The sequence below is a fragment of the Sorex fumeus genome, unplaced genomic scaffold, assembly GCF_029834395.1.
Source record: "Sorex fumeus unplaced genomic scaffold, SorFum_2.1 ptg000044l, whole genome shotgun sequence".
In the NCBI taxonomy this organism is placed as follows: domain Eukaryota; kingdom Metazoa; phylum Chordata; class Mammalia; order Eulipotyphla; family Soricidae; genus Sorex; species Sorex fumeus.
Genome location: NW_026606101.1, coordinates 4,299,284 through 4,322,037, shown reverse-complemented (window position 1 = coordinate 4,322,037; position 22,754 = coordinate 4,299,284). Strand labels below are relative to the sequence as shown.

The following is a 22,754-nucleotide window of genomic DNA, read 5'->3' as shown; positions in this document are numbered from 1 at the left end:
CAAGAACAGAGAGGAGGACTGTATAAAGACTGTGACGCCAAAGGAATACTATATAGCTGTTACAAAAGATGGAGTCATGAAATTTGCTTACAAGTGGATGGTCATGGAGATATCATGTCAGAAAGAGAGGGATAGACATAGCACTCATTTATGGAATATAAAATAACATAATATGAGACTGACAACTAAGGACAGTAAACAAAAGGGCTGGGAATATTGCTCCAGAGTTGGAAACCTGCCTCATGAGCTGGGGTAGAAGGCAGCTGGAATAGAGAAGGGATCACTAGGTCAATGATGGTTGGATGGATAGTTCTGGATGGGAGATGTGTGCTGAAAGTAGATAAAGGACCAAATGTGATATCCTCTCAGTATCTGTATTGCCAACTATAATGCGCGAAAGTAGAGAGAGAGTATGGGGAAAATTGTCTGCCATAGAGGCAGGGGGAGGGTTGGGATGGGGAGTGGGGATACCGGGGACATTGGTTGGTGGTGGAAGATGTGCACTGGTAGAGGGATGGGTGTTCAATCCCTGTATGACTGAAACTCAAACATGAAAGCTTTGTATCTGCATGTCATGGTGATTCAACAAAATAAAGAAAATAATTTTTAAAAAAGAATTAAAAAAAGAAACCGTGATGCAACTATAGAATGAAATACTATTCATATATAAGAAAATATTAAATCATGCAATTTGCAGCTTTATGGATGGATCAAGGCTGTTTCTCATAAACATTGTCTTCGTAAGATTCAGCTGTAGTCCTACCTTTCCACACTCACGGTCAAAGTCGGCCAGCATTTGTGCCGCTTGGCTGATGTTTGGTGTTATTAAAACAATGTCATCAGCAAAGCGGAGGTGGTGTAGTTGCCGACCATCTATCTTCACTCCCATTCCTTCCCATTCCAGTCGTCGCATGATGTTCTCGAGGGTGGCACTGAAGAGTTTTGGTGAAATGGTATCACCCTGCCGCACCCCTCTCTTGACATCAACGATCACTTCTTTGTAGAATGGTGAGATCCTGGTAGTGAATCCGCAATACAGCTCACGGAGGATCCTGATGTATTGGGCTTGAATGCCCTGATTGGCTAGGGCTTCAATGACCGCTTCCGTCTCAACAGAATCAAAGGCCTTCTTTAAATCAATGAACGTTAAGCAGAGCGGCATCTTGAACTCCCGAGAAACCTCAATGAGCTTGGTTATCGTGTGGATATGGTCGATGGTGCTGAATCCTTTGCGGAACCCTGCTTGCTCACATGGTTGTCCTTCATCTAGTGTTCTGCCAATCCTATTCAGGATGACTCGAGTGAACAACTTGTAGATGACAGACAATAGGCAGATCGGGCGATAGTTGCCAATGTCATGGATGTCTCCCTTCTTGAACAGTAGTACGGTCCTGCTGGTTTTCCATTGAGATGGAACCTTGCATTCAGACAGGTAGCGAGTGAAGAGCCGAGCCAGTGTATTGATGAGTACTGACGGCAGGTTCTTCAGGTGTTCAGGTCTGACCTTGTCTGGGCCGGGTGCTGTTTGCTTCTTTACTGACGAAATGGCGTGTCGGATTTCGGAAGGGAGAACGTTGGGAACGACATACCCATCCTGTGGAATTTGGTATGTCGGCAAGTGGACATGGCTATCGAAGAGATTTGAGTAGAAGTCATGGATAATCTTCTCCATTGCCGTTCTGGAGGATGTGATGGATCCATCAGGACGTCGGAGGGCAGTCATCTTGGTCTTATAGTTGGCGAAGGACAGGCGGGCGTTACGAATACTTTTCCCGGCTTCTGCCGCATCTACCAGTACTTCTGCTCTTCTCTCTTTGAGGTCTTCCTTGATCACATCTCTGCACTGCTTTGCAAGCTCGGACGTTAGCTTGCGGTTGCCTGAGGCATGCGCCAAACCACGCTGGCGAATTAGCTCAAGAGTTTTCGAAGATAGGCGACTTTTTGTGGCTATCTCTCTCTTGGCGTTCCTCGCACATTCATGGAGGTGCTGAACCAGTCGATCGTATTCCTCGTCAATGTTGTCAACAATGGCATCTTCCCATGTTGCCGCAATAGTACCAAAGAGTTCCCAGTTGGTGGTCGTTCTGGGAGTTCTCTTTTTGAACTTTGCAGCCCTTTCTCCCCGCTCTGTGAAGTAGAATTTTGCACGAAGGAGACGGTGATCCGATCCCGTTCGAAATTTTGGGACAACAGCGACATCAGTCAGGCAAAACCGTCGATTGAATATGATGTGGTCTATTTCGTTGTGGAATCGTCCACCGGGAGACTCCCATGTCCATCGTTTAGATTCTGCCTTCTGGAACTGTGAGTTACCATGAATGGTCTTGGTCGACATGATGAACTCAGACAGTCTCTCACCCTGTTCGTTCCATTCTAGGCCATGGGTTCCGATGTGAAGTTCTTCAGCTGATCTTCTCGGTCCTATCTTGGCATTAAAATCACCCACAATGATCTTGTAGAAGGTGTGGTCTTCTTTATAGAACTTCTCTAGCTCCATGTAGAACTTCTCGATTTCTCTTTCATCATAATGAGATGTTGGTGCGTAGACAACGAAGATAGAAACTGCAGGCAGTGAGCCACATCTATTCAAATGTAAACGTCCGATTCGGGTTGTTAGGCATTCAAATGAATCAATGCTCTTGGCTAAGTTTGTGTTGACAAGGACACCGACGCCTCCAACACCTCTTTTATCGCATGTTCCGAGGAACAGTTCTTCTCCAGTGTCGAAAACGGCATGGTGAGATTCGTGTCTTCTTGTCTCGGTCAGACCAATGATGTCGTACTTGATCATTCGCGCTTGTACCATCAGGTCCTCGATGGATGCATCTGATGCTAGCGTACGTGCATTGAAAGTACAGACGATCATTTTTGTCTTCCTTCGTTGTGGCAGCCTAGGTCGGCCTTGAGATTTTGTCGGCCTCTCCTTTCTCATCCTTCTCAGTGCTGCCATGTCGGTGAAGCCTTCAGGGTCAGGTGAATGAGACCAGTTGTAGTTACTGGTTTTGGCATATCGAATACACAGCGGATAGCTTGCCAGGCTCTTCCGTGCGGGCGGAATACTCTCGGTAGCTTGCCAGTCTTTCCGAGAGGTATAGAGGCTTTTGGGGTGACCTCTAATCACCCTTGTAGGTGTTACCATATTTGAACCCTATCAAATATGGTACGACAATTCCAGAAGATGGGTATTTAGTGTTTTATGATGTGTCGCGCGGCCGCTTGCGGCCGCGCGGGTCCGGAAAGCATCCTGGAGTGTGGCGACGGCTGGGTAGTGGAAGTAGTGTCGAGAGTGGAAGTCTGCCAGTGGGATATTTATCTGGGTAGGGTGGGTCTCCTGTGCACAATTCGATCCCTGAGTGGTTGATGGAAGCAGACAGGGCAGGGTAGGGTGGGGCTCCTAATTAGAATCCCTTTGTCACCTGTGGTGGTGGGAGCAAGCAGAGAAGCTCTGTCCCTGGGTCCGCCGAGCCTGGAGTCCAAGGTCTCAGAGAGTTCCGCTTACCTTGTTCTGTGGGTCTTCAGTTGTGCGTGGGTCTCGGCCGGAGCTGCCGCGCGGGTCCGGAAAGCGTCCTGGAGTGTGGCGACGGCTGGGTAGTGGAAGTAGTGTCGAGAGTGGAAGTCTGCCAGTGGGATATTTATCTGGGTAGGGTGGGTCTCCTGTGCACAATTCGATCCCTTGTTCTGTGGGTCTTCAGTTGTGCGTGGGTCTCGGCCGGAGCTGCCGCGCGGGTCCGGAAAGCGTCCTGGAGTGTGGCGACGGCTGGGTAGTGGAAGTAGTGTTTATGAGAAACAGCCTTGTTCCTGACGCCCCATTCGCTCTCAATGGAACGACCATCTCCGAATGCAACAGCTATGTGTACCTAGGTCGAGAGGTCAACATGACAAATGACCTGGCACCCGAGCTGCGCAGGAGGAAGAGAGCGGCTTGGAACGCCTTCAAGAACGTCGAAGAAATAGCTAAGAGGACGAAGAACCTCCGGCTCCGGGCACATCTCTTTGATTCCACTGTTCTTCCTGCATTAACATATGCCTCAGAGACCTGGGCCCTACGCAAACAAGATGAGAACGCCATTCAGGTCTCCCAAAGAAGAATAGAAAGAGCTATGCTTGGAATATCACGTTTCACTCAAATGACAGAAAGAATCCGGAGTTCTGACATCCGTCGACGATCAAGGATCAGGGACGCTGTCTCATTTGCCAAGGTATCGAAAATCAGATGGGCTGGTCACGTAATGAGATTTAAAGACGACCGTTGGACTAGAGCTGTTACTGATTGGATTCCACGGGATGTCAAGAGACCGCGTGGCCGCCCACCTACCAGATGGTCAGACTTCTTTGTCAAGGTCATGAACGATCGGTTTGAGGCCCTCCATGTTCCCGGAGCGAAGAGATGCCATTGGGCTACACTAGCACGCGACAGGGACAAATGGAGACGTTACTGGCGCCCGCTCGAGCAAATCGACGACTAACGGGAAGTTAAGTGATTAAGTGATGGATGGATCTGGAGAATACCCTGAGTGATGAGACAACACACACAGAAGCATCTCATACACAGGATATGAAAAAACAGAGAAGAGGATAAAAAGCGACTGCTGGCAACAAAAACGAAGAAAAGGTCTTCAGTAGTAAACTTAGCGTGGGGAAGAAAAGGAGAAGAATCGATGCGGGGGCGGGGGTGGCTCGAACAATGGAGGAGGAAAGTGGACACTCTGGATAGGGTAGCACTGTAGCACTGTCCTCCCGTTGTTGGTCGATTTGCTCAAGCAGGCACCAGTAATGTCTCCACTGTGAGACTTGTTGCTACTGTGTTTGGCATATCAAATACGTCATGGGTAGCTTGCCAGGCTTTGCCGTGTGGGCGAAATACTCTCAGTAGCTTGCCAGGCTCTCCAAGTGGGGCCGAGGAACTCGACCAAGCAGGTGGCTTGCAAGGCAAACGCCCTACCTCTGTGCTATTGCTCCAGCCCCTGGATAGAGTATGGTGCTGCAGTAATCTATGCAAGAAACTCTACCATTAACAGGATTGTTGACCATGGTGGCTTAAATGAAATTAAATTAATTTCTAAAAGCACACGTTACTGGACTCTATCTCCAGAGTTCCTAAATAAGAGGAGTAGGGGCCAGCCTGAATATTTGCCTAATATCTTCCCAGACAATAAATATTGTTGCTCCAGGATCAAACATTGGTTACCACAGGGACAAAATTTACTAGAAGCAACTGGGATAAATCCTGAGCCTTTCCATACTTTTGAGAGGAGAGTGAAGGACAGGTGGAAACATTTCTTAATGGTTTCTCCTCTGTCCTTGATCCTTATATCCAGTAAGTGGAACCTTGGTTTGGCTTCTTAACAGTTACCACTCCCAAACACTATTTCAAGAATTTTCCTACTGAACCTTGTCAACATCCTGAACTCAGAAATGACAGCCCCATCCCATTGGCTGACAGCCTCCGTGCTGATGTAAAAGGCTACCTTTTTAGGTTCCAAGAAATTATGCATTCGTTATAGAGGAAATTAACACCTCAAAGAAAACTATAATTAGGAATTCTTCAATTCAGTTTATGCTTTTTCAATTAGGCACTCTATAATTTTAATCATGGGAGCATTAACATGTTTCTGTAATTTATATACCTGTAGTATAATTAAGCCCTGGAAGCACATTGCTCTAAACCTGAATGGAAGTGATTGTTTCCCTTCACACTTTCGGAATTACAGGTCCCTGATGGAGAGATGGTGCCATTTTCAAAGGAGCCATTTGTGAGCTGCAGAGGCCCGTGAGAGAGCTCCTAGTTTCAGAAATGGGATGGTTGTGGTTGACCATAGGGTGCCTCTAAACATCTGGCTCATGTATAAGACATCTGCAACCCAAAGTTTCAACTCCTAGTGTGACTTTCAAAGCATTCTCACCAGCAGAAACTATTCTGGACAACTATTCTTGGAAATTTAATTTCAATTAAGCAGAAACAGGGTGTCCTGGCAGGAGAGATGTTATCTGAGAGTCATGGGAAGCAGATGGTCTTGAATGGAAGAAGTTGAACAATAGGCTGAAACTTAGCTTGGATGGAGACCAAAATATATTTTTTGGTACATTGATTCCTGTTCCCACTTTCTCTAATTCTGCTCCTCGCTCATAATTTCTGCTCTGCCTTTGAGCTACAACACAGGACTGAATCCTATGTGCCCGGTAGCTCTCTTGGGATTCCAAGCAGTTCTGCAAATTCAAGGAATTCACAGTCACACTAAAAGTTTTTGTGCTTATTCAGACTGAACCTCTGAACTTTCTGAAGGTTAAAAACCTTCATTTTTCCCCCTCTTCTTCCTGCTCGCCTCACAATAGCAAATTCAGATTTGCTGACTGCAATAAAAGGAAAAAGAACATAATCAAAACTGGCCCGGGGGGACAATGCATACAGATTCCAACTCAGCTGAGTGACGCGAGCCCATATTGCTGCAGCATTTTGGCACTCAATATATTTTGTCTGATCTAAGAAAATATGGAACTTTTTATAGAATGAAAGTTGGAAATGGATTTGTTTCGCCCAGGCTGCTCTAGCCTTCCACAAAAGAATACAGATTTGTTCAGATCCTGATGCTCAGTCTTACCAAACATACATCTCCTACCTGAGCCCAATCTATGCATAGAAATAAGATGTTGCAATTTGCTATCAACGTGCAACAACATAACATAAATTTTTTTCAGATACCAGTCACTGTCATTATCATAAGAAGATAAGAAAATAAGGGCATGCTTTTAACCCACCATGTGGACAGCGATAGCAAAATAATCAGGCAGAAATCCAAACTCAATTCTGATCATTTTCTTGCTGAAACATACCCCCAAAGAGACACAAGAGTCTCCAAAGCTATAAAACCATCAATAGGGAACTACCCCACAGTAAAAAAAAATTCCTCATATCATGCAATATTAGCACCATCGGTAAAATTATGTGATTTCCTACTTGAGGTTATTGCGTCTGAAGCTAGGCTGAGACAGTACCATTGCAGCTGTAGTTCAAAAGCAATGGGATCATATCAACTTGGAGATTGCACACAAAAATGCATAGTCTCTGGCACTAACCTATTGATTGTGAGGATAGGCAGGGATCTGCATACTCACTTCTTCTTCAGTAGATTCTGAGATATACAAAATTTGAGAATACTGAACCATTTCCCAGACTTGATCTAGCGAGGGTGAAGCAGTGAGTTTGGAAAAATCTATGTTAGTAGGTCAGGGAATCAGAAGCTGTCATAGGTTCTATTCTGGTTGCTGAGACATATTTAATACCTGTTCCTAAATGTCTGAGCACAAATATACTTCTCATTTCACTTTACATGATTCTGGTATTTACTTGTAGTGCCAAGTGTCTGCAATAATAGTGTCTTTGCAACCAAACATGGGCTGGAATCTCCTTTTTTGTTTGTTTCTGTTTTTGTGCCATCCCAAGCTGTGCTTTAGGTCTTACTCCTGGCTCTGTATTCAGGGATTACTATTGGGGGGACCATTCGGGGTGTTGGGATCAAACTCAGGTCAGTCACATGCAAGGCAAGTACAGTGATAGGCTGCACTATCCCTCCAGCTCAGGGAAATCTCTTTCTTACCAACTCTCCTAAAACTAGGGCAGCATTTCTCAATTAGGGATGTTCAACCACCAATGGCCCCTCAGGATGTTCTAAAGGGAGCACATCTAAAAATCGTGCAAATGGGGGACACAGAAGGAAACTAATGGTCCAACTGGAAGGATTGGAGGGGTATCACTGGAAGGAAAAAAGATCAGAAGGGAGCCACGTTCAGAAAAAGGTTGAGAAACACTGGTCTTAAGTCGTTTAGCAAAATAGCATATTCGGGGATGAGAGAAAGCTATTTAATAGAGTAGCCACACACAGCTACTGAGTACTTGAAATATGGATATATAACGAATGAAGTTTAATTTAAATCAGATTAATTGAAATTTAAATAGCCTGTGGGTAAAGTATTGGCTAGTGTTGATCTAGTCTTGTCCTCGAATCTTTCTTCTATTAATGGGGCTGCTACCCTCTGCTCTGGCCATGAATCCTTCCTTTTTACATTCATAATATTTATAAATGGCTCAGTGAACCCTCACCCAAGTGGATTTACACTAGTTCAACAATAAATCTCTCTCTCCAGGAAACAAACAAACAAAAAAGAAGGGTGATTGTATTGTAAATGTAAGCACATTTCTCCTATCCAGCGGCTGAGGCTCTAATCATACAGTTGTTCCTTCAGGACCCCCTCTCTCACTGGGGTGGGAAGGAGAAGGCAACTCTGAGAAGCAGCAGACTTCTGGAGGATGCATTGTGTACCATGTATTTTGTTTGTTTGTTTGTTTTTTGCTTTTTTGGTCTTACCCAGCGATGCATGCACTCAGGAATTACTCCTGACGTTGTTCAGGGGACCATATGGGATGCTCGGAATCAAACCTGGGTCAGCCACGTGCAAGGCAAACACCTTATCCACTGAGCTATTGCTCCAGTCCCTTGGATTTTGAATCAGAGCAAACCTCCTTGGATTCTAGCACAGTACAGATTCACACTCCAACTCAGAGCAACGTCAGTAGATTGGACTCCGGAAAGCACTCGATGGAGGCTGAATTGAAAATCTAACCTTTAGCCGTTGCAGACGGAGAGGCTGAAACCTACCAGTTAGCCCCTGAGCATGATCTGAGACAACGCAGTGAGCAAACTGCTACTGAGCCCAGGGCAGTGTGAGAAGTCAAAGTCAAGAGGAAAAAAAGTTGGAGAAAAGGTGAGACCCAGGAGAAGGCAAGTTGCAGAGTTACTGTTGCTTTGGCAAAGGGTTTCACCAGTTCTCAGAGTAGAAAGAGAGGAATGAAGAACAACGTCTACTGAAGACAGCACTTCCATCCAAAGAATGAACTATTCATTCATTAAAATGGTTGGTTTTAATGACCTTGATTTGACTTTAATTCATGTTACTGACAACACATTCACCCCATGGAGCCATATTACTATCCTACCCAGGCTTCTGTCACTGAGACCTCATCTTTTGAGTATCCTTACTCTATAACACTTTCCATCCTTCTTGCTTCTCCCTATTCTGTACCGTCCATATAGATTCTCTTAAGCATTCAGATGACCCTCAATGTCCCTGTTAACTGACCATTGATCTTTATGGCTATTTTTGAAGTACAAATCCATTTTTAGACATCTCTGTAAATATCACCTTCCTTTCCCTATGATTTCAGAGCAACATGTATGATTTTCCTTCCCTTTCCTTTCCATTCCATTTTCAGATTTTTTGGTCACACCCAGTGGTGCTCAGGGCTTACTCTTGGCTCTTTGTTCAAGTATCACTCCTGGCAATATTCAGGGGGCCATATTAGGTGCCAGGGATTGAACCTGGGTCTCCTGCATGCAAGGCAAGTGCCCTACCCAGTGTATTATCTCCCTGGCTTCAAGATTTTTTTCTTTTCCATGTAAAAGCTACCTAGAGCTCTTAGAGAAAATTAAATTAGAAAATATTCAGCATCTCTCCCTACTTAAAAATCAGTGACAATCTTGGGTCTGGAGAGATGTACAAGGACCAGTCACTTGGCACTGCATAGCCACAGCCTTGTAGACTCCTGCCCTAGCAGTTTTGTGTATAAACCTGTGGTTTTAAGCATTCAACTATCCATACAAGTTGACTGAGTTTCACTGAGAATGATCCCCAGATCCTTTGTCTGAGAGATCTGCCCCAGCTTCTGAAAATCTTCTATGGGTTTTTGGATTTAACTTTGTCCTGGCTTTCCTCCTGCTGCTTTAGCTTGTGTTCTCCTTGGATGTGGCTCTTTGTCCCATTCCCCTTCTTTCTCCCACACTCTCTCTGGAAAAGGTCCTTCCTTCTTTTTAATTCTACCACTCTCCCTTGGTAAGGCCCTCCATGCCTTCAATGCTCCAAATAGCACCTGGATGTAAATGATCCCCAACTCCCAAACCCCTTTCTGATGTCTCCCCAGCTTTGTGAAACTTAAATAGTTTCAATGGTAGGAGGTGAACATGCCGACCACACTCTCCTTCTCTTGGTGCCAGGAACAGTCTCTGTCACCATCTCTCCAGATGGCAGACAGTCCAAAATAGAACATTCATTCTTCATGTTCCAACAACTGCTCTTGTTCCATTTTAAATATTCTCCCTGAAACACCTGCTTTTCCTTCTTGGTTTGAGCCAAAGGAAGAGTATCTAGAATATTTCAACATCAGATTCCCTTCTTAGTGAGCTGGGCTATGTGGGGGATTGGAGGGGTGCTTACCAAATAAGTCTGAAATGCAATTAGGATGAACTGAAGAGAATGTGAGCCCACCTAAATGAGGTGGGGGTTCCTCTTCTTCCCTTTGATTTCCTGGAAGGTTCTTCTGAAGGTAATACTGAGCGATTCACAAGTGCTCAGTCAGCCTCCTGGGAGAGGGGAGCTACATGTCTCTTTAGTCTGCTACCATAGATCAGAATTATATTAGGAAAAGCTCTTCAGTGTCCTTTAGCCCAACATTGCTTAACCTGGGGTTCTTCTTCTTGAATCTAGATCCTCCTTCTTTACCAGTCAGAATGCTGAAATCCTAAAAGCCCATTTCTTTTGTTTTAAAAATCAGGACCATACCCAGTGATGCTGGAGGGTATTTAAACTAGCAGTACTCAGGGGCCACCTGAGTTATACCCACTGATACCTGGAGGACATGCTATGCCAGGGATCAAACTCGGGACCTCTTGAGTCCCCACCATACCCGCTGTACAATAGGGAACATAATGCACCCCTCATATTCAGGCCAGAGGAAAAGATCCAGGGACTAAGTGAAGCAATGAGCTTGAAGGAAAGCCACTCAATAGCATAGGTATTGTCTCAATACCTATCTCAATAGGTAGGGTCTCAACTCCACTAAAGTCCATAGGATATAGAGAACAGCTCAGACAGCATCTATGCCAATAAGTGCCCTTAATTTTCATCTCTCCTTCCCCCTGGGAACCAGAATAGGCTGCCTCTCTCAGAATCAGGAAATGGTGATGCCAATGCTGCTCTCTGGAGCTCCTCAGAAGGACAGAAACCCTTCTGCAAATGTCTTCATATGCTCTGGCTCAGGGCTCAGTGGTCACTAAAGGAGGCCTGGAGGGAAATGGCCATTGCTTCCTGTTCTTACTAATCGTTTCTTCTTTAAACTGTCTGGATCTCCAGCTACTCTGTTACTTCAGAATAAACTGTCCCCACTCACTGCATCTGCCCACAGTCCAGCGCATGTGGATTCTTATCTAGATGCCAGAGGACTCACCATGACCTTCAAACGCCTCTCCCCCAGGCCTTGCATGGCCTCGCACTTGGTGCTCATTCTCCTAGTTCTTCAAGAGGGAGAGAACCAGAAATCAGCCCCCAACTGACCTTGCAGGAAGTCTTTTAGAGCTGAGCATTTGGCTGGAACCCAGACAAACCCCATGTATGATCTGACTGGGATTCCCAGACTTCCATAACCACCCCTGACTGTTCCTGGCTGAAGCATCTGGGCGATCTTGCCCTCCTTTGACATTTATTGGTTCTGAGAAGGAAATGTCCCAACCTGCATCCCACCAACCACGGTGGACAAACATCCAGCCTTCCGCACATCCCTCTGTCTACAGATGTCATCACCAGTGCCAGCTGGCTTTTCCTCCAGAAGACTTATCTCCATCACCACCAAGCCAACTTGGTCATCTGACAACAGCTGCTTGGTGATCCAAGGAAATTACTGCTCTCCTCCCTGATCTGCCCTCCAGGCTGATGCCAGGAAGCAGCCAGACAGAACTGGGTCTTCTTGTCCTTGCACCTTGTCTGGGACTCCGCAGGGCATGGAGGCTAGCACAGAACCTGGTGGTCATCGAGTCCTGTGTTTTCCAATCAGTTTTCCTCAACGCTCCGCACATGTACTCTCTCTGGCATGCTCTCACTACTGCTGTCCCACTGGCCTCCCTGTTGTCCCCCTAACACTGGCTCCTGCTGACTCATCTGGGCATGAGAGGAAACAGGGAGATGTAAAGGGAAGAAAATCAAAGTACCAAGCTGCACTGGTTCTCACTGTGGGCAGCTGCAGCTCTATCCTAAAGAGGAGGCAGGAAGCACCATATGTTCTATGCCTTGAGAGGTCCACCCTGGGACAGAAGGCACAGATGCATAGAATCCCATCCCTTGGTGCCTGGCTTGGCCCCTGCATCATTTGATCCTTGGCTTTGCTGAGATGCCAGCCTGTCAGCCTGAACAAGATCCAATAGGGCTTTGGAGAAAGCAAATAAGGCCACACTCCCAACAAAGGTAAAGGTAAGGTAAAGGCCCTCCCGTTGATCATCGATTTGCTTGAGTGGGCCCAGTAACGTCTCCATTGGAGACTTTGTTGTTACTGTGTTTGGCATATCGAATACGTCACGGGGAGCTTGCCAGGCTCTGCCATGCGGGTGAGATACTCTCGGTAGCTTGCCGGGCTCTCCGAGAGGGGCAGAGGAATTGAACTCGGGTCGGCCATGTTGGCTGCATGCAAGGCAAACGCCCTACCGCTGTGCTATCGTTCCCAACAAAGACATTGCAAAGGGGTGGGTGCCAGAGACAGGATACTACCACTCACATGAACAGCTGAGCTGAAGTGGGTATCAGAGGTGGACCAGAACCGGGGAAGAAGACTAGCAGAAAGGGGCTATCTTGAACCCGCACTCCCACTGGTGGCATTGGGAGTGCCCATTGCTCAATTGTTTCAGTCATTGGGTTGCCGGGGGCTACTGTCTAGATCACTAGGGTTTGGCTCTTGGTTGTTTGCTCAAAGACAAACTCCATAGATATTGAATTAGCAAATGAATTGAAACACACAGAACTGAAGGATCAGAGAGATCTGACTCTCCCAGGATCTGGCTCCACCTTTCCTGCGTGCTGTGGGGTCCACGTACCCTCTCTGCTCCCCCATCTTCAGAGAGTCTCAGCTAAGGGGCGCACATGGTTGGCTCTCTGTGGGGCTTCCAGAGTGGCTTTAGGTCTGTTGAGCTTGATTCCACACCAGGCCACAATGGCTCCCATTGAGGCACTGTCCTCGTTGTTTAATTTTCTGATCAAATTTGATTTTCTCATTAGTTCAGACACTCTTGCTCTGTCTGCTGGATTTGCTGTTTTACAAAGGTGTGCAATTCTTTGTTTGTTTTGTTTTGGGGCCAAGTCCAGTGGTGCTCAGGGGTTACTCCTGGCTCTGCACTCAGGAATCACTCCTGACAGGCTCAGGGGACCATATGGATGCCAGGGATCGAACCTGAGTCAGCCACCTGCAAGGTAAGCAACTGCCTCTCTGGCCCCAAGAGGTTCAATTCTAAGCATCTGGCATTTGGTTTTTAATTCCTCCCCATCTCTTCCTTTGGTGGTTATTACTGTCATGATGACTGATGGTCACACATGCTTGGTTGTGGTGCTTGCACACCTGAGGTAGCACTGGCATACCTTGGCCACTGTGCTACCAATGATTGTACTTGGCTGTCGTGCTCATACACGATTGCTGGGTGCAGCACACTTTGGCTGCAGGACCTGCACATACTTGGGTGCGGTGCAGCAGAGATCACACATTCTATGGTGGCACTAGAGAACCCAAACAGCAGAGCTCCTGGGATCACACTGGGCCAGATGGACACTGCTAGGGAAGGAACTCATAGTCCCGCTGACCTCAGGCTGAAAAGGAAGGCACTTGTGCCTCTGCTATCCATGAACCCAGTGGACTTTTTTTTTCTTTTTGGGTCACACCCGGCGATACTCAGGGGTTACTCCTTGCTCATGCACTCAGGAATTGCTCATGGCAGTGCTCGGGGGACCATATGGGATGCTGGGAATCGAACCTGTGTCAGCCATGTTGGCTGCGTGCAAGGTAAACGCCCTACCTGCTATGCTATCGCTCCAGCCCCGTGGACTTGTTTTTAAGGTAATGCTGCTTTAAGGATTTTGTGACACCCTTCGATAACTTCACATTTCCTGATTGGCAGTGACCACTTTGCAGGCAGTCAAAGATCCAGAACATGGGAACCAGCTGACAGCAGGGCTCAGAGAACCATCCTGCCTGAAACTGCCATGACTGCAACAGGAATTTGAGCCAGTCCTGCCTCAGCATCTAAGTAGCAAGTGGAAGTATTACCAATTGCTGAAACACTTTGGTTTATTTGACCTGCAAAAGCATCTGGATGTGGGCATTCCAGGCCATACACAAGCATCCTGCAGTTCAGGGATAGGAAACCACTGTCCCAAGGACACCTAACATGTCAATGGCATTAAGGCTGAATCTGATGCCTGGAGCCTCTGCTCTATCAAGTGTCTAATGGGGAAGTCCAACCAAGATCTCAGGTTCAAGTGAGACACCATCTCTATATCCAGCTCTGCCCTCCGGGAACCCACAAGCTGGGAGAGACTGACAAAAGAATTCCCTAACAGAGCATTGAGAGGTGGGCACTATCAGATTCAGTGCAGTGATTGCAGAGGAAAGGCTTAACCACAAGAATGAGGACATGACAGCCTCATGTTCCCCAGATCCTGGGATCCATTCAAAGCCAGAGCTAAGCTCTTCTTAACTGATGCCTGCTTGGTGCTGTGCTCCTCAACTCTGCCCCAGCTCAGCGGGATGCACTGTACTTTCTCTTTCCCACATGGATTTTGCACGTGTTGCTCCCCCTTAGGACCTGGCTCTCCTCTTCTTCACTGAGCAACTTCCTCTAGTCAAGCACATCTCATATAAAATAACTCTTCCTCCAGGAAGTTTCCCCTTCTGCACCTCAGCCTACCTGGCTCTTTGAACTCAACTCTTCAAGGTCTCTGACTAAGTATATGGTATAATCAGCAGGTTTTCTTTCTGATCGGTAGGTCTGTATGTCTACCAGTATTCAGGAAGCAAATGTGCTTCTTCTTTTAAAATAAACCAAAGCAAATGTGCTTCTTCTTTTAAAATAAACCAAAAAAATGGGCTGGAGTGATAGTATATCAGGTAGAGTACTTAACTTGCACTCTGCCAGCCAGGTTCAATCCCTGGAATCCTATATGGTTGCCCATGCCCCACTAGAAATGATCCCTGAGGACAGACCCAACAGTAAGTCCTAAGTACTACTGGGTGTGTCACCCCCCAAAAATATAATAAAGAAAAGAAAAGTAGTATTTTTGGGGGGTGATGGGAGGTGTGATTCAAGCAGTGCTCAGAAAATATGGAATCCCCATGAGATGATTCTCAGCCAATCAGGTAAACAGTTCATGTTCAAGGTATTGAGGATGTAGTGCCATCTGGTGTCAAGGATTACCCAGAAGATCCTGGTCATGCTCAGAGGACTCTAGGGTATCAGATTTCTGTTCCCTATTTAAATTAGGTTTTGAAGTTCAGCTCCTCAGTGGGACGACCCTATTTCTAGCACTCAGTAGTTATATGTGGTTGGAGGCTAACTCTGTGGAAACGGAACAGTGATGGTATGGGACATTTCCAGATTGGCAGAAAATCCTGTCAACTATGCTCTGATAGAGCAGGAGACAGTAGGAAACAGGACCTAGAGAGACCCAGTGCTGCCATCTCCAGAGGTACAAATCCTCTCCAGAAGTTAAATAATTGACTATACTTTTTGTAGGACCTACTAAATGTCAGACACTGTCCCAGAGAAAGGGGACCACAATAGTGGCACATCTCATGAATTCCATTTTTTTTTTTTACCATAAATTGGGTAGGGTTGAAGGGAATCGATTTTCTTTTTTTTCTCTTCTTTTTAAAATTTTTTTTTAAATTATTTATTTTTGGGGGGTCATACCTGGCGATGCACAGGGGTTACTCCTGGCTCTGCACTCAGGAATCACCCCTGGCGGTGCCTAGGGGACCATATGGGATGCCAGGAATCAAACCCGGGTCAGCCGCGTGCAAGGCAAATGCCTTACCCGTTGTGCTATTACTCTAGCCCCATCTCATGAATTGTTGGGTTCACTCCCTTGTAGGGGCATGTCAGGGTTCAAACTAGAGAAAACAGATAAGCAGATGCATCAATTATGAAAACCACAGGAAGGAAGGATGAAGGGCAGGCATACCGGGGGCACTGTTGAATAGAAACTGGTAAGGGGTTAAGAGTGAAAGGATCAAAGAGCAGAAATGAAGGCTGGGACAAGTCTCCACGAAGCCCGAATTTAATGTGGCAGAAAATGAGTATGTCATTTAAGCATTTTAAGCAGGAAAGTTAACTTGATCCAATTTGGCCTTGGGAAGGGTAATTCCAACAGTGCAATGGGGGACAGACTGAAGGGAAAGGAACTTCTAACAGGGAACTAGCAAGCCACTCTGGCCAGCTATGAGAGCGGGGTGAAGAGTGGCAAAGTGAGGGAGGAAGAGCTCACTCATCCCAATGCTGAATCGGAAGTTGAAAGGCCTGGTCCCAGGGAACGGGAAGGTGGGCTTGAGGGGGAAAGGATGTATCCAAGCCAGTGTGTGATCCTTGGACAGTCTGTGACCAACTCTGGGGTTCTTCCCCCAGCCTCGCTCCAGGGACCACATTAGGTGATTAATTCATGGCCAAGTTACTTTCTGATGAAGGTTACTACAGATACATCAGTGTGACAGGTTGGGTGTGGGAGAAGAGGCTGCTGCATGCTTCAGTCGGAGCTGAATATTAGATTCAAGTCACTATTTGATTGATCTTTTAAGCAATTCTGGGATTCTGTCACTTAAAAACCAATAAATCTTTGAAGGCCCGGGGAAAGCAATGCAAAAGCAATAAATCTCCATTGTGGAGTATTAGAAAAATAGGCCAAGCTGCCGGGGTGGTTGGCAGGAGGGATGAGGGTGCAGGCGCCAGGCTGGTGATCCTGTCTCCGTGCCCCCATCACGGACCCATAGGCTGCAGTGGGACAGTGAATGGAGAGCAGGGACTAGCGTTCAACTCCTCCAAGTCAAGAGCCCAGCTGGCAGATGGATGAGCCTCCGCAGGTAGGCTCTGCAGACAGAGGCTCCACTAAGTTTGAGAATAGGAAGCAACCTTGAAAGAAAGGCAGGGAGGATTTGGAGTAGAGGGTGTATATCACAAGTTACAGGCTGGGACCACACAACCCAGCACTGGAGAATCTCTGGGAAATCATTGTGCCTACCCTGCCAGTTCCCTGCCGATGGAGGTCCATTCTGTGGCATCCCACCTGCAACCTAGCCATCACAACATCTTCCCCACTACCGGGTGTAAGGGTGTGCAGAGCTGTGGGGGAACCCTGAGCCCAGAGGCAGGAAGTTAGATCCATCTGTAAAGAGTTCAATGACCTTGGGCCAACCATGTGCATCTTAGACTTCAGATTTCCCTGCTCAGAGGGAGACGGCATTTCTCATCTGGATTATTCACCAAGTATGCGACCGTCGGAGAAGCAATGAAGCAAAGGAGTTCTTTAGTACAAAACAGGATCCTGATCCCAAGCCATTCCACGATCTCTCTGTGCCTTTGCTGTTTTCTGGGGGCTATAGCTTCTCCCTGCTTATAGGACTCCCACCTAAGGCTGCATGGTTGGGTGCTGCCCCTCTTTCCAACCAGACACACCCTTTCACTGTCAATCTAGCCACCATCCCTGGGGCTCCCCGCTATCCTGTTTGCTCACTTGATTAACGTCCCACCACTCTGACCCAGTTAATGCACAATTACTGAGCCTAACCCTCCAGGGGTCAAGCATGTGGCTATCTTGCTCCCTGCTATTTCCCCTTGACTTAGCTAGTTCCTGGGACAGAGCAAATATTTAATCACTCTCTGCTGAATGATCTGGAGGTCAGTTGTCCCAACTGGCATTGTGGCGATTGTGAAAGTCTCATAGGGGGCAGTGGGAAGTGTCTCTGCCTTCTTGGCAGATGTCCAAGCAACTGTCTGAAAATAATTTCAGAAACAGAGCACGGACTCACCCTCCATGGTCTGGGGCCACAGAAAGAAAAGCAGTCAGACATTTCCACACGCCAAGCGTTGCCCCCTCTGAGCAGTGACATTTATTTAAATCTTTTTTTTTTTTTCTGATGGAAATGTCACCAAAATATACCACATACATCTTTCTCCTAGGAGTGGCGTGGTAAAGTAAAATGAGTGCTGGCTTGGGGTCAGCCCTGTCGGGTTTCAAATTCTTCTGGAACCACTTGCTTGTTTCCTGGCCTGGAAAAAACTCACTTAGATTCTATTTTGTTCAGTTTACATATCTGTGAAGTGGAAAGACAAAGTCCTTGCTGTATGTAATGAGAGGTAGGGGCAGGGGCACGACTGTCACATCGAACCTTGAAGATCTCTTAACCTAAGTCATAGGAAACCAATGTCACATGAGGGTGTTTAAAGAAGCTCCTATAGCAAGTTTGGGAACACAAATTCTTGCCAGATAATAGCTCAAAGATTATATATTGGACCTGAGAGTTACCATTTGTGTTCAAAAACTTGACAGAATTTTTTTACTTCAGGATAGCAGATCCAGCAAGTCCACCAAACTGTTCGCATAGGAACTTCACAGGCCAGCTTCTTGGTGGGTAAGGAAAGGATATGAGTTTGTTGGCACTAAATCTTGGTTCAAACCCTGTCCCAATATTGCTGCATGACACAGGAAAGATACATAAGCTCCTGAAGCTCCATTTTCATTATCCAGAAAATACAGGTGGTAGCTGTGTCTTAGACATGGACAGGGCCTAGGTAGGTATTGACCAAAACAGGTTAGGCTGTTTTTGGGTGCTTTGGCCAGCTTGGCTTCTCAGAAAGGTTTGGGAGATTCTCTCTCTTTCTTCATATCTGTCTGGCTCTTAGTTTCTATCAATAAGAGCTATTTTGCTTCAAAAACATCTGGCAAGCTCTCTAATATTAGCAAACAGTGACTAAAGTCTCTGGAGGCAAGAGGAAAGATATATGAAAGGAAGACAGGATCAACAGCCAGAATTAAACCCAGTATTTGACCCCTGGAGGCCCTACATTCAAACTCAGCTTTCTTCCTTCTTCTCTGGGTGCCACTGCAAAATTTCTGAGCCTCATCCAGCAGCTGAGGATGAAGATAATAATATCTCAGAATAGAGGGTAGACTGCCTGACAATGTGGCACATGTATAACAGGAGCAAAAGCAGCTCATCATTGAGTAACTCAATAATAATATATTGGATTTGAGAGTTACCATCTACCTTAGCCCACTACAGGTAAAAGAGCTTTTCAGAATAGTCTATGTGTAGAATCAAGGCAAGTATTCTATGGTCAGATGCCTCATCAAAACTATATACCCTTGTAAGACTTGAACACTTGCCCGATACATGGCAAAACGTGATTCAGTTCTCAGAATACAGGGCAACTTAAACTAGTTAGTACCCACTCCACTATCTATAACTCATGGGTAGAACTGGATCAAGTTTGGGGGAAAAATTAGACCATCACAATTGTTTTCTTCCTGTCTGGTCTCCCAATTTCAGTATAAGCAAAAAAGTACCATGCATGTGGAAATCAAGTTGTTCGCCAGGGTCTGCCAATTAAGCAGGTACCTTAAACGTGACTTTGACAAACATAACCACTCCCATTTCTCCCCATGACAACTGACTGCTCTTCTCCATGCTTTCGCTCATTCTAAACCCTCTTCAAATTTAGGAAAAATCATATGCAACATATCCCATATCACTCAGGGTCACCTATTTGAGAATTCTCTCCTCTGGCTTCTCAAAATGACCGATGATACCTCCATAAGCATGCATTCCATTCTAATTATGTTTTCACTTTTCCATTTCCTGAAATCAAGTTTGGCTTTCCTTCGAATAAGACTTTTTCTCAGCCACATCCTGACCATATTCCAAGCAGTAAAACAATGCCTGAAGTGAGTGCTCTAAAAAGTGTTTGCTGAATGATGAAATGAAGCCTTTTCACCCCATGTCCTGGCCCATTCATTTCTGGCATGTCAACTACTCTATGAATGTTTATTGAACTGAACTGAGCTCATATGAAAGCTATTTTCCCCACACTCTGGGTTTTTTTTTCCAAAGGACTGTAATCTTTGAGCCCTGAGCAAAGCCAGCAGTCAACATAGATACTGCTGTTCTTGTAGGGGAAAAAAATCTTTGTTTAAAAGAGATGCCAATCTCCTGATAGCCTTGAGCCCATGGACTTGCTCTAGGTCTGTTTAGTTACTGAGATGCTTTCACTGCTGGAATCGGAAGTCTGCTTCTGTACCCCAGCAGCCTCCTGTAAAATCATCAGAATGATTTCATGCCAGTCCTACTGGGATAGCAGCTGGGCAAGGCCCACCACTGAAACAGAACAGTGATCTTATCCCATTTGTCCTTCTGGGCAGGTTGTTTTTAAGTCCTAATGTTCCATGGTGAGGGGAGTGAGACCCACAGTCTTGGGGCTACCGGCCCTCCTCTCTCAAAGTTTTACCCATCTTTACAGGGTCAACTGGAGGCTTGCATGTTGCAAAGAAAAAAGAGTACTGAGGAAAAGGATTGAGGAACACCCTCTCACCTGACAGGGGCTCCCCGCGACTGAGCAGGCTTTAGCATCACCGTGATGGTCGTGTCCGTCTCATTCAGTGGAGTGTCTGTGTCATACTCAGGCATCGAAGGAGCTGGGTGGAGAACAGAGAGAGGAGGTAAACTTTGTGTTAGCACCACAGCCCATCACTACCTCTTAAGGCTATCCCTAAAAACTCTCAGAATAACTTGAAGGAGGACATTTGGGAAGGGGGAAGATGAGGAGCAAATGGTATTGCAGATTTTTGACAGAGGAGTCCCTGAATTCCAACCCACCACCAGGCACCTACATGGTAGGAAAGACTGTGGAGAAGGAAGGCAATGATGTAACCAGTAAGTCTCATGACTCCAAATGTCCCACAGCAGACAGATAATGCAGAAAATTTAAGTCCTGAAACTGAGATGTGAAAACTGAGTGAACTTTGTTCAACACATATATAATGCAAACAACAGCAGTAATTAATAAACTGCTTCATCTTATTAATTTTCATGGGACAACCTCCCACCACCTCAACCCCAAACGAAAGGAGTACAACTGGATCCAATCCCACGAGAAGTCATTTAGCCATTTGTATTAAGAGGTATTAAAACTCACAGTCCTTTTAATTTGGTACTCCAGTTCCTGATACTTAATTCTAAATTAATAATCCAGACCAATGAATTAAACTTTATTAGTAATATGTCTATTGAGGCATTATTTTAAAGAGACGTGGAAAAACCTCACCAACCACGGGGAGTATTTAATTAAATTAGGTCCATCCACTTGACAGAACATTATAATGAAAGCCATGTAGTAATGTGGAAAAATGCTTATGGCATGGAGGCTATATGAAAACATGAAAATACAAAACCCACCATGAGGCTGTAGCTATGCAAAATATGAATGTATGTATGTAGAGCAGAACTGGCTACGAGTCTCCTGAAAAAAATGCGAATTTCCAAAAGAGTTCTGAAATTACTCTGCTTTGAGGCGGAATCTGATGGCAGAGGGTGTCCCACTGGTGACAAGGGAAAATATTGAGTGGCTATGGTTCTGCAACGTTCACTCATTCATTTATTCATCAGCTATTTTGAGAGAATATGCTCCAGAAGGAACTCTGAAAGGAATATCCTTGAAAACAAATTACATTTTTAGAAATCAATTTGTATGGAAAGAAGCACTGTTTAATGCAACAGTATGGTAAATGATTTGCCGAATCACTCAGCATTTCCTGTGGCCTTGCCCAATTAATGTATTTTTAATACCTTATGTATTAGGTTCAAGACAAATGGTCCCACACCCACGGACTGACTAACCCTAACTGCCCTACACCCTGGAGGAAACTGCTCTGCCTTTTCCGTCCTAGGAAAATCTGGAAGAGGAAATGTCACTGATCTTCTTCTACCCATCTAAGAGAGATACCTGAAATTTTGGTGGCGATCCTGGTGGTGACGGGAGGACCAAAGCCCTTTGCTGTGCTGGCCTTGATGGTGAAGGAGTAGGTGGTCCCTGGGTAGAGTCCCACAAACAAGTGGTGGGTTTCATTTCGGAGCTTGAACACCTTCCCCCTCTGGCTGGACAGATCGGCACTGGGGTCTAGGGAGCCAACAGCTTTGTAGTTGATCTGCAGAAACCAAGAAACAGACAAATAAATGTCTTACCCGGGGGTCTCATTGGAAAGCACACAGGGAATAAAAAGGGAAACACATGAGTTTGGTTTGAACTTTAGTTATTATTGCCTCTCTAACAGACTATCCTCATCTACCAAGCCCTCCTCTGCCAGTGCTATAAAACACCAATGTCCACCAGAAATAGAATCCAAGCCACACACAAACTTTCCCATCTCTGAATGATCATATTAACAGAAAATAAGAGAGTAAGCTCAATTGTTATAATATTGCTGCATCCAGTGTGATTCCAATGTGCAATCAATGTAATATTTGATATGGTTTAATATCTAAATTAATAGTAAGTCTTAGAAACCTTGTATGTATTTTATTCTTTTACGGCACATCTCCCTTTCAACAACTAACATTTCAAAAGGACAAAGGCCCCTGTGGCTAGTGACTCTCACACTGGACTGTGCTTCTCTAGTGGATTTGAAAAACTACTCACAAATGCAGACCATGGGTCCTAATTAATTATATAGAATGGAATAGGCATGAACCATTCAGAGTCTGGGAAGGGGCCCAGGCAGTGAAGGGGGACCTGGCCCATTTAAGCATGACTGTAGCCATCCATCACCCAGAGGAAACTACCCCTTTAAGCCAAAGAATTAAAATGGGCCATTCACTGCTTGTGAACTTTCCACCAATCACAACTGCAGTG

At 45.7% G+C, this 22,754-nt stretch overlaps 1 protein-coding gene across 16 annotated transcripts in view; it reads right to left on the bottom strand.

Moving 5' to 3' along the window:
* The window catches only part of PTPRT (protein tyrosine phosphatase receptor type T), a 1,141,641-nt gene that overhangs the window by 262,550 nt on the left and 856,337 nt on the right, over positions 1-22,754 (bottom strand). For all 16 annotated transcript variants that reach the window (XM_056121254.1, XM_056121255.1, XM_056121260.1 and 13 more), the window contains exons 10-11: positions 21,849-22,050; positions 20,439-20,541 (exon numbers count right to left, since the gene is read on the bottom strand). In XM_056121254.1, the coding sequence (XP_055977229.1) occupies positions 20,439-20,541; positions 21,849-22,050 (305 nt within the window). The remainder of the gene's footprint in view (positions 1-20,438; positions 20,542-21,848; positions 22,051-22,754) is intronic.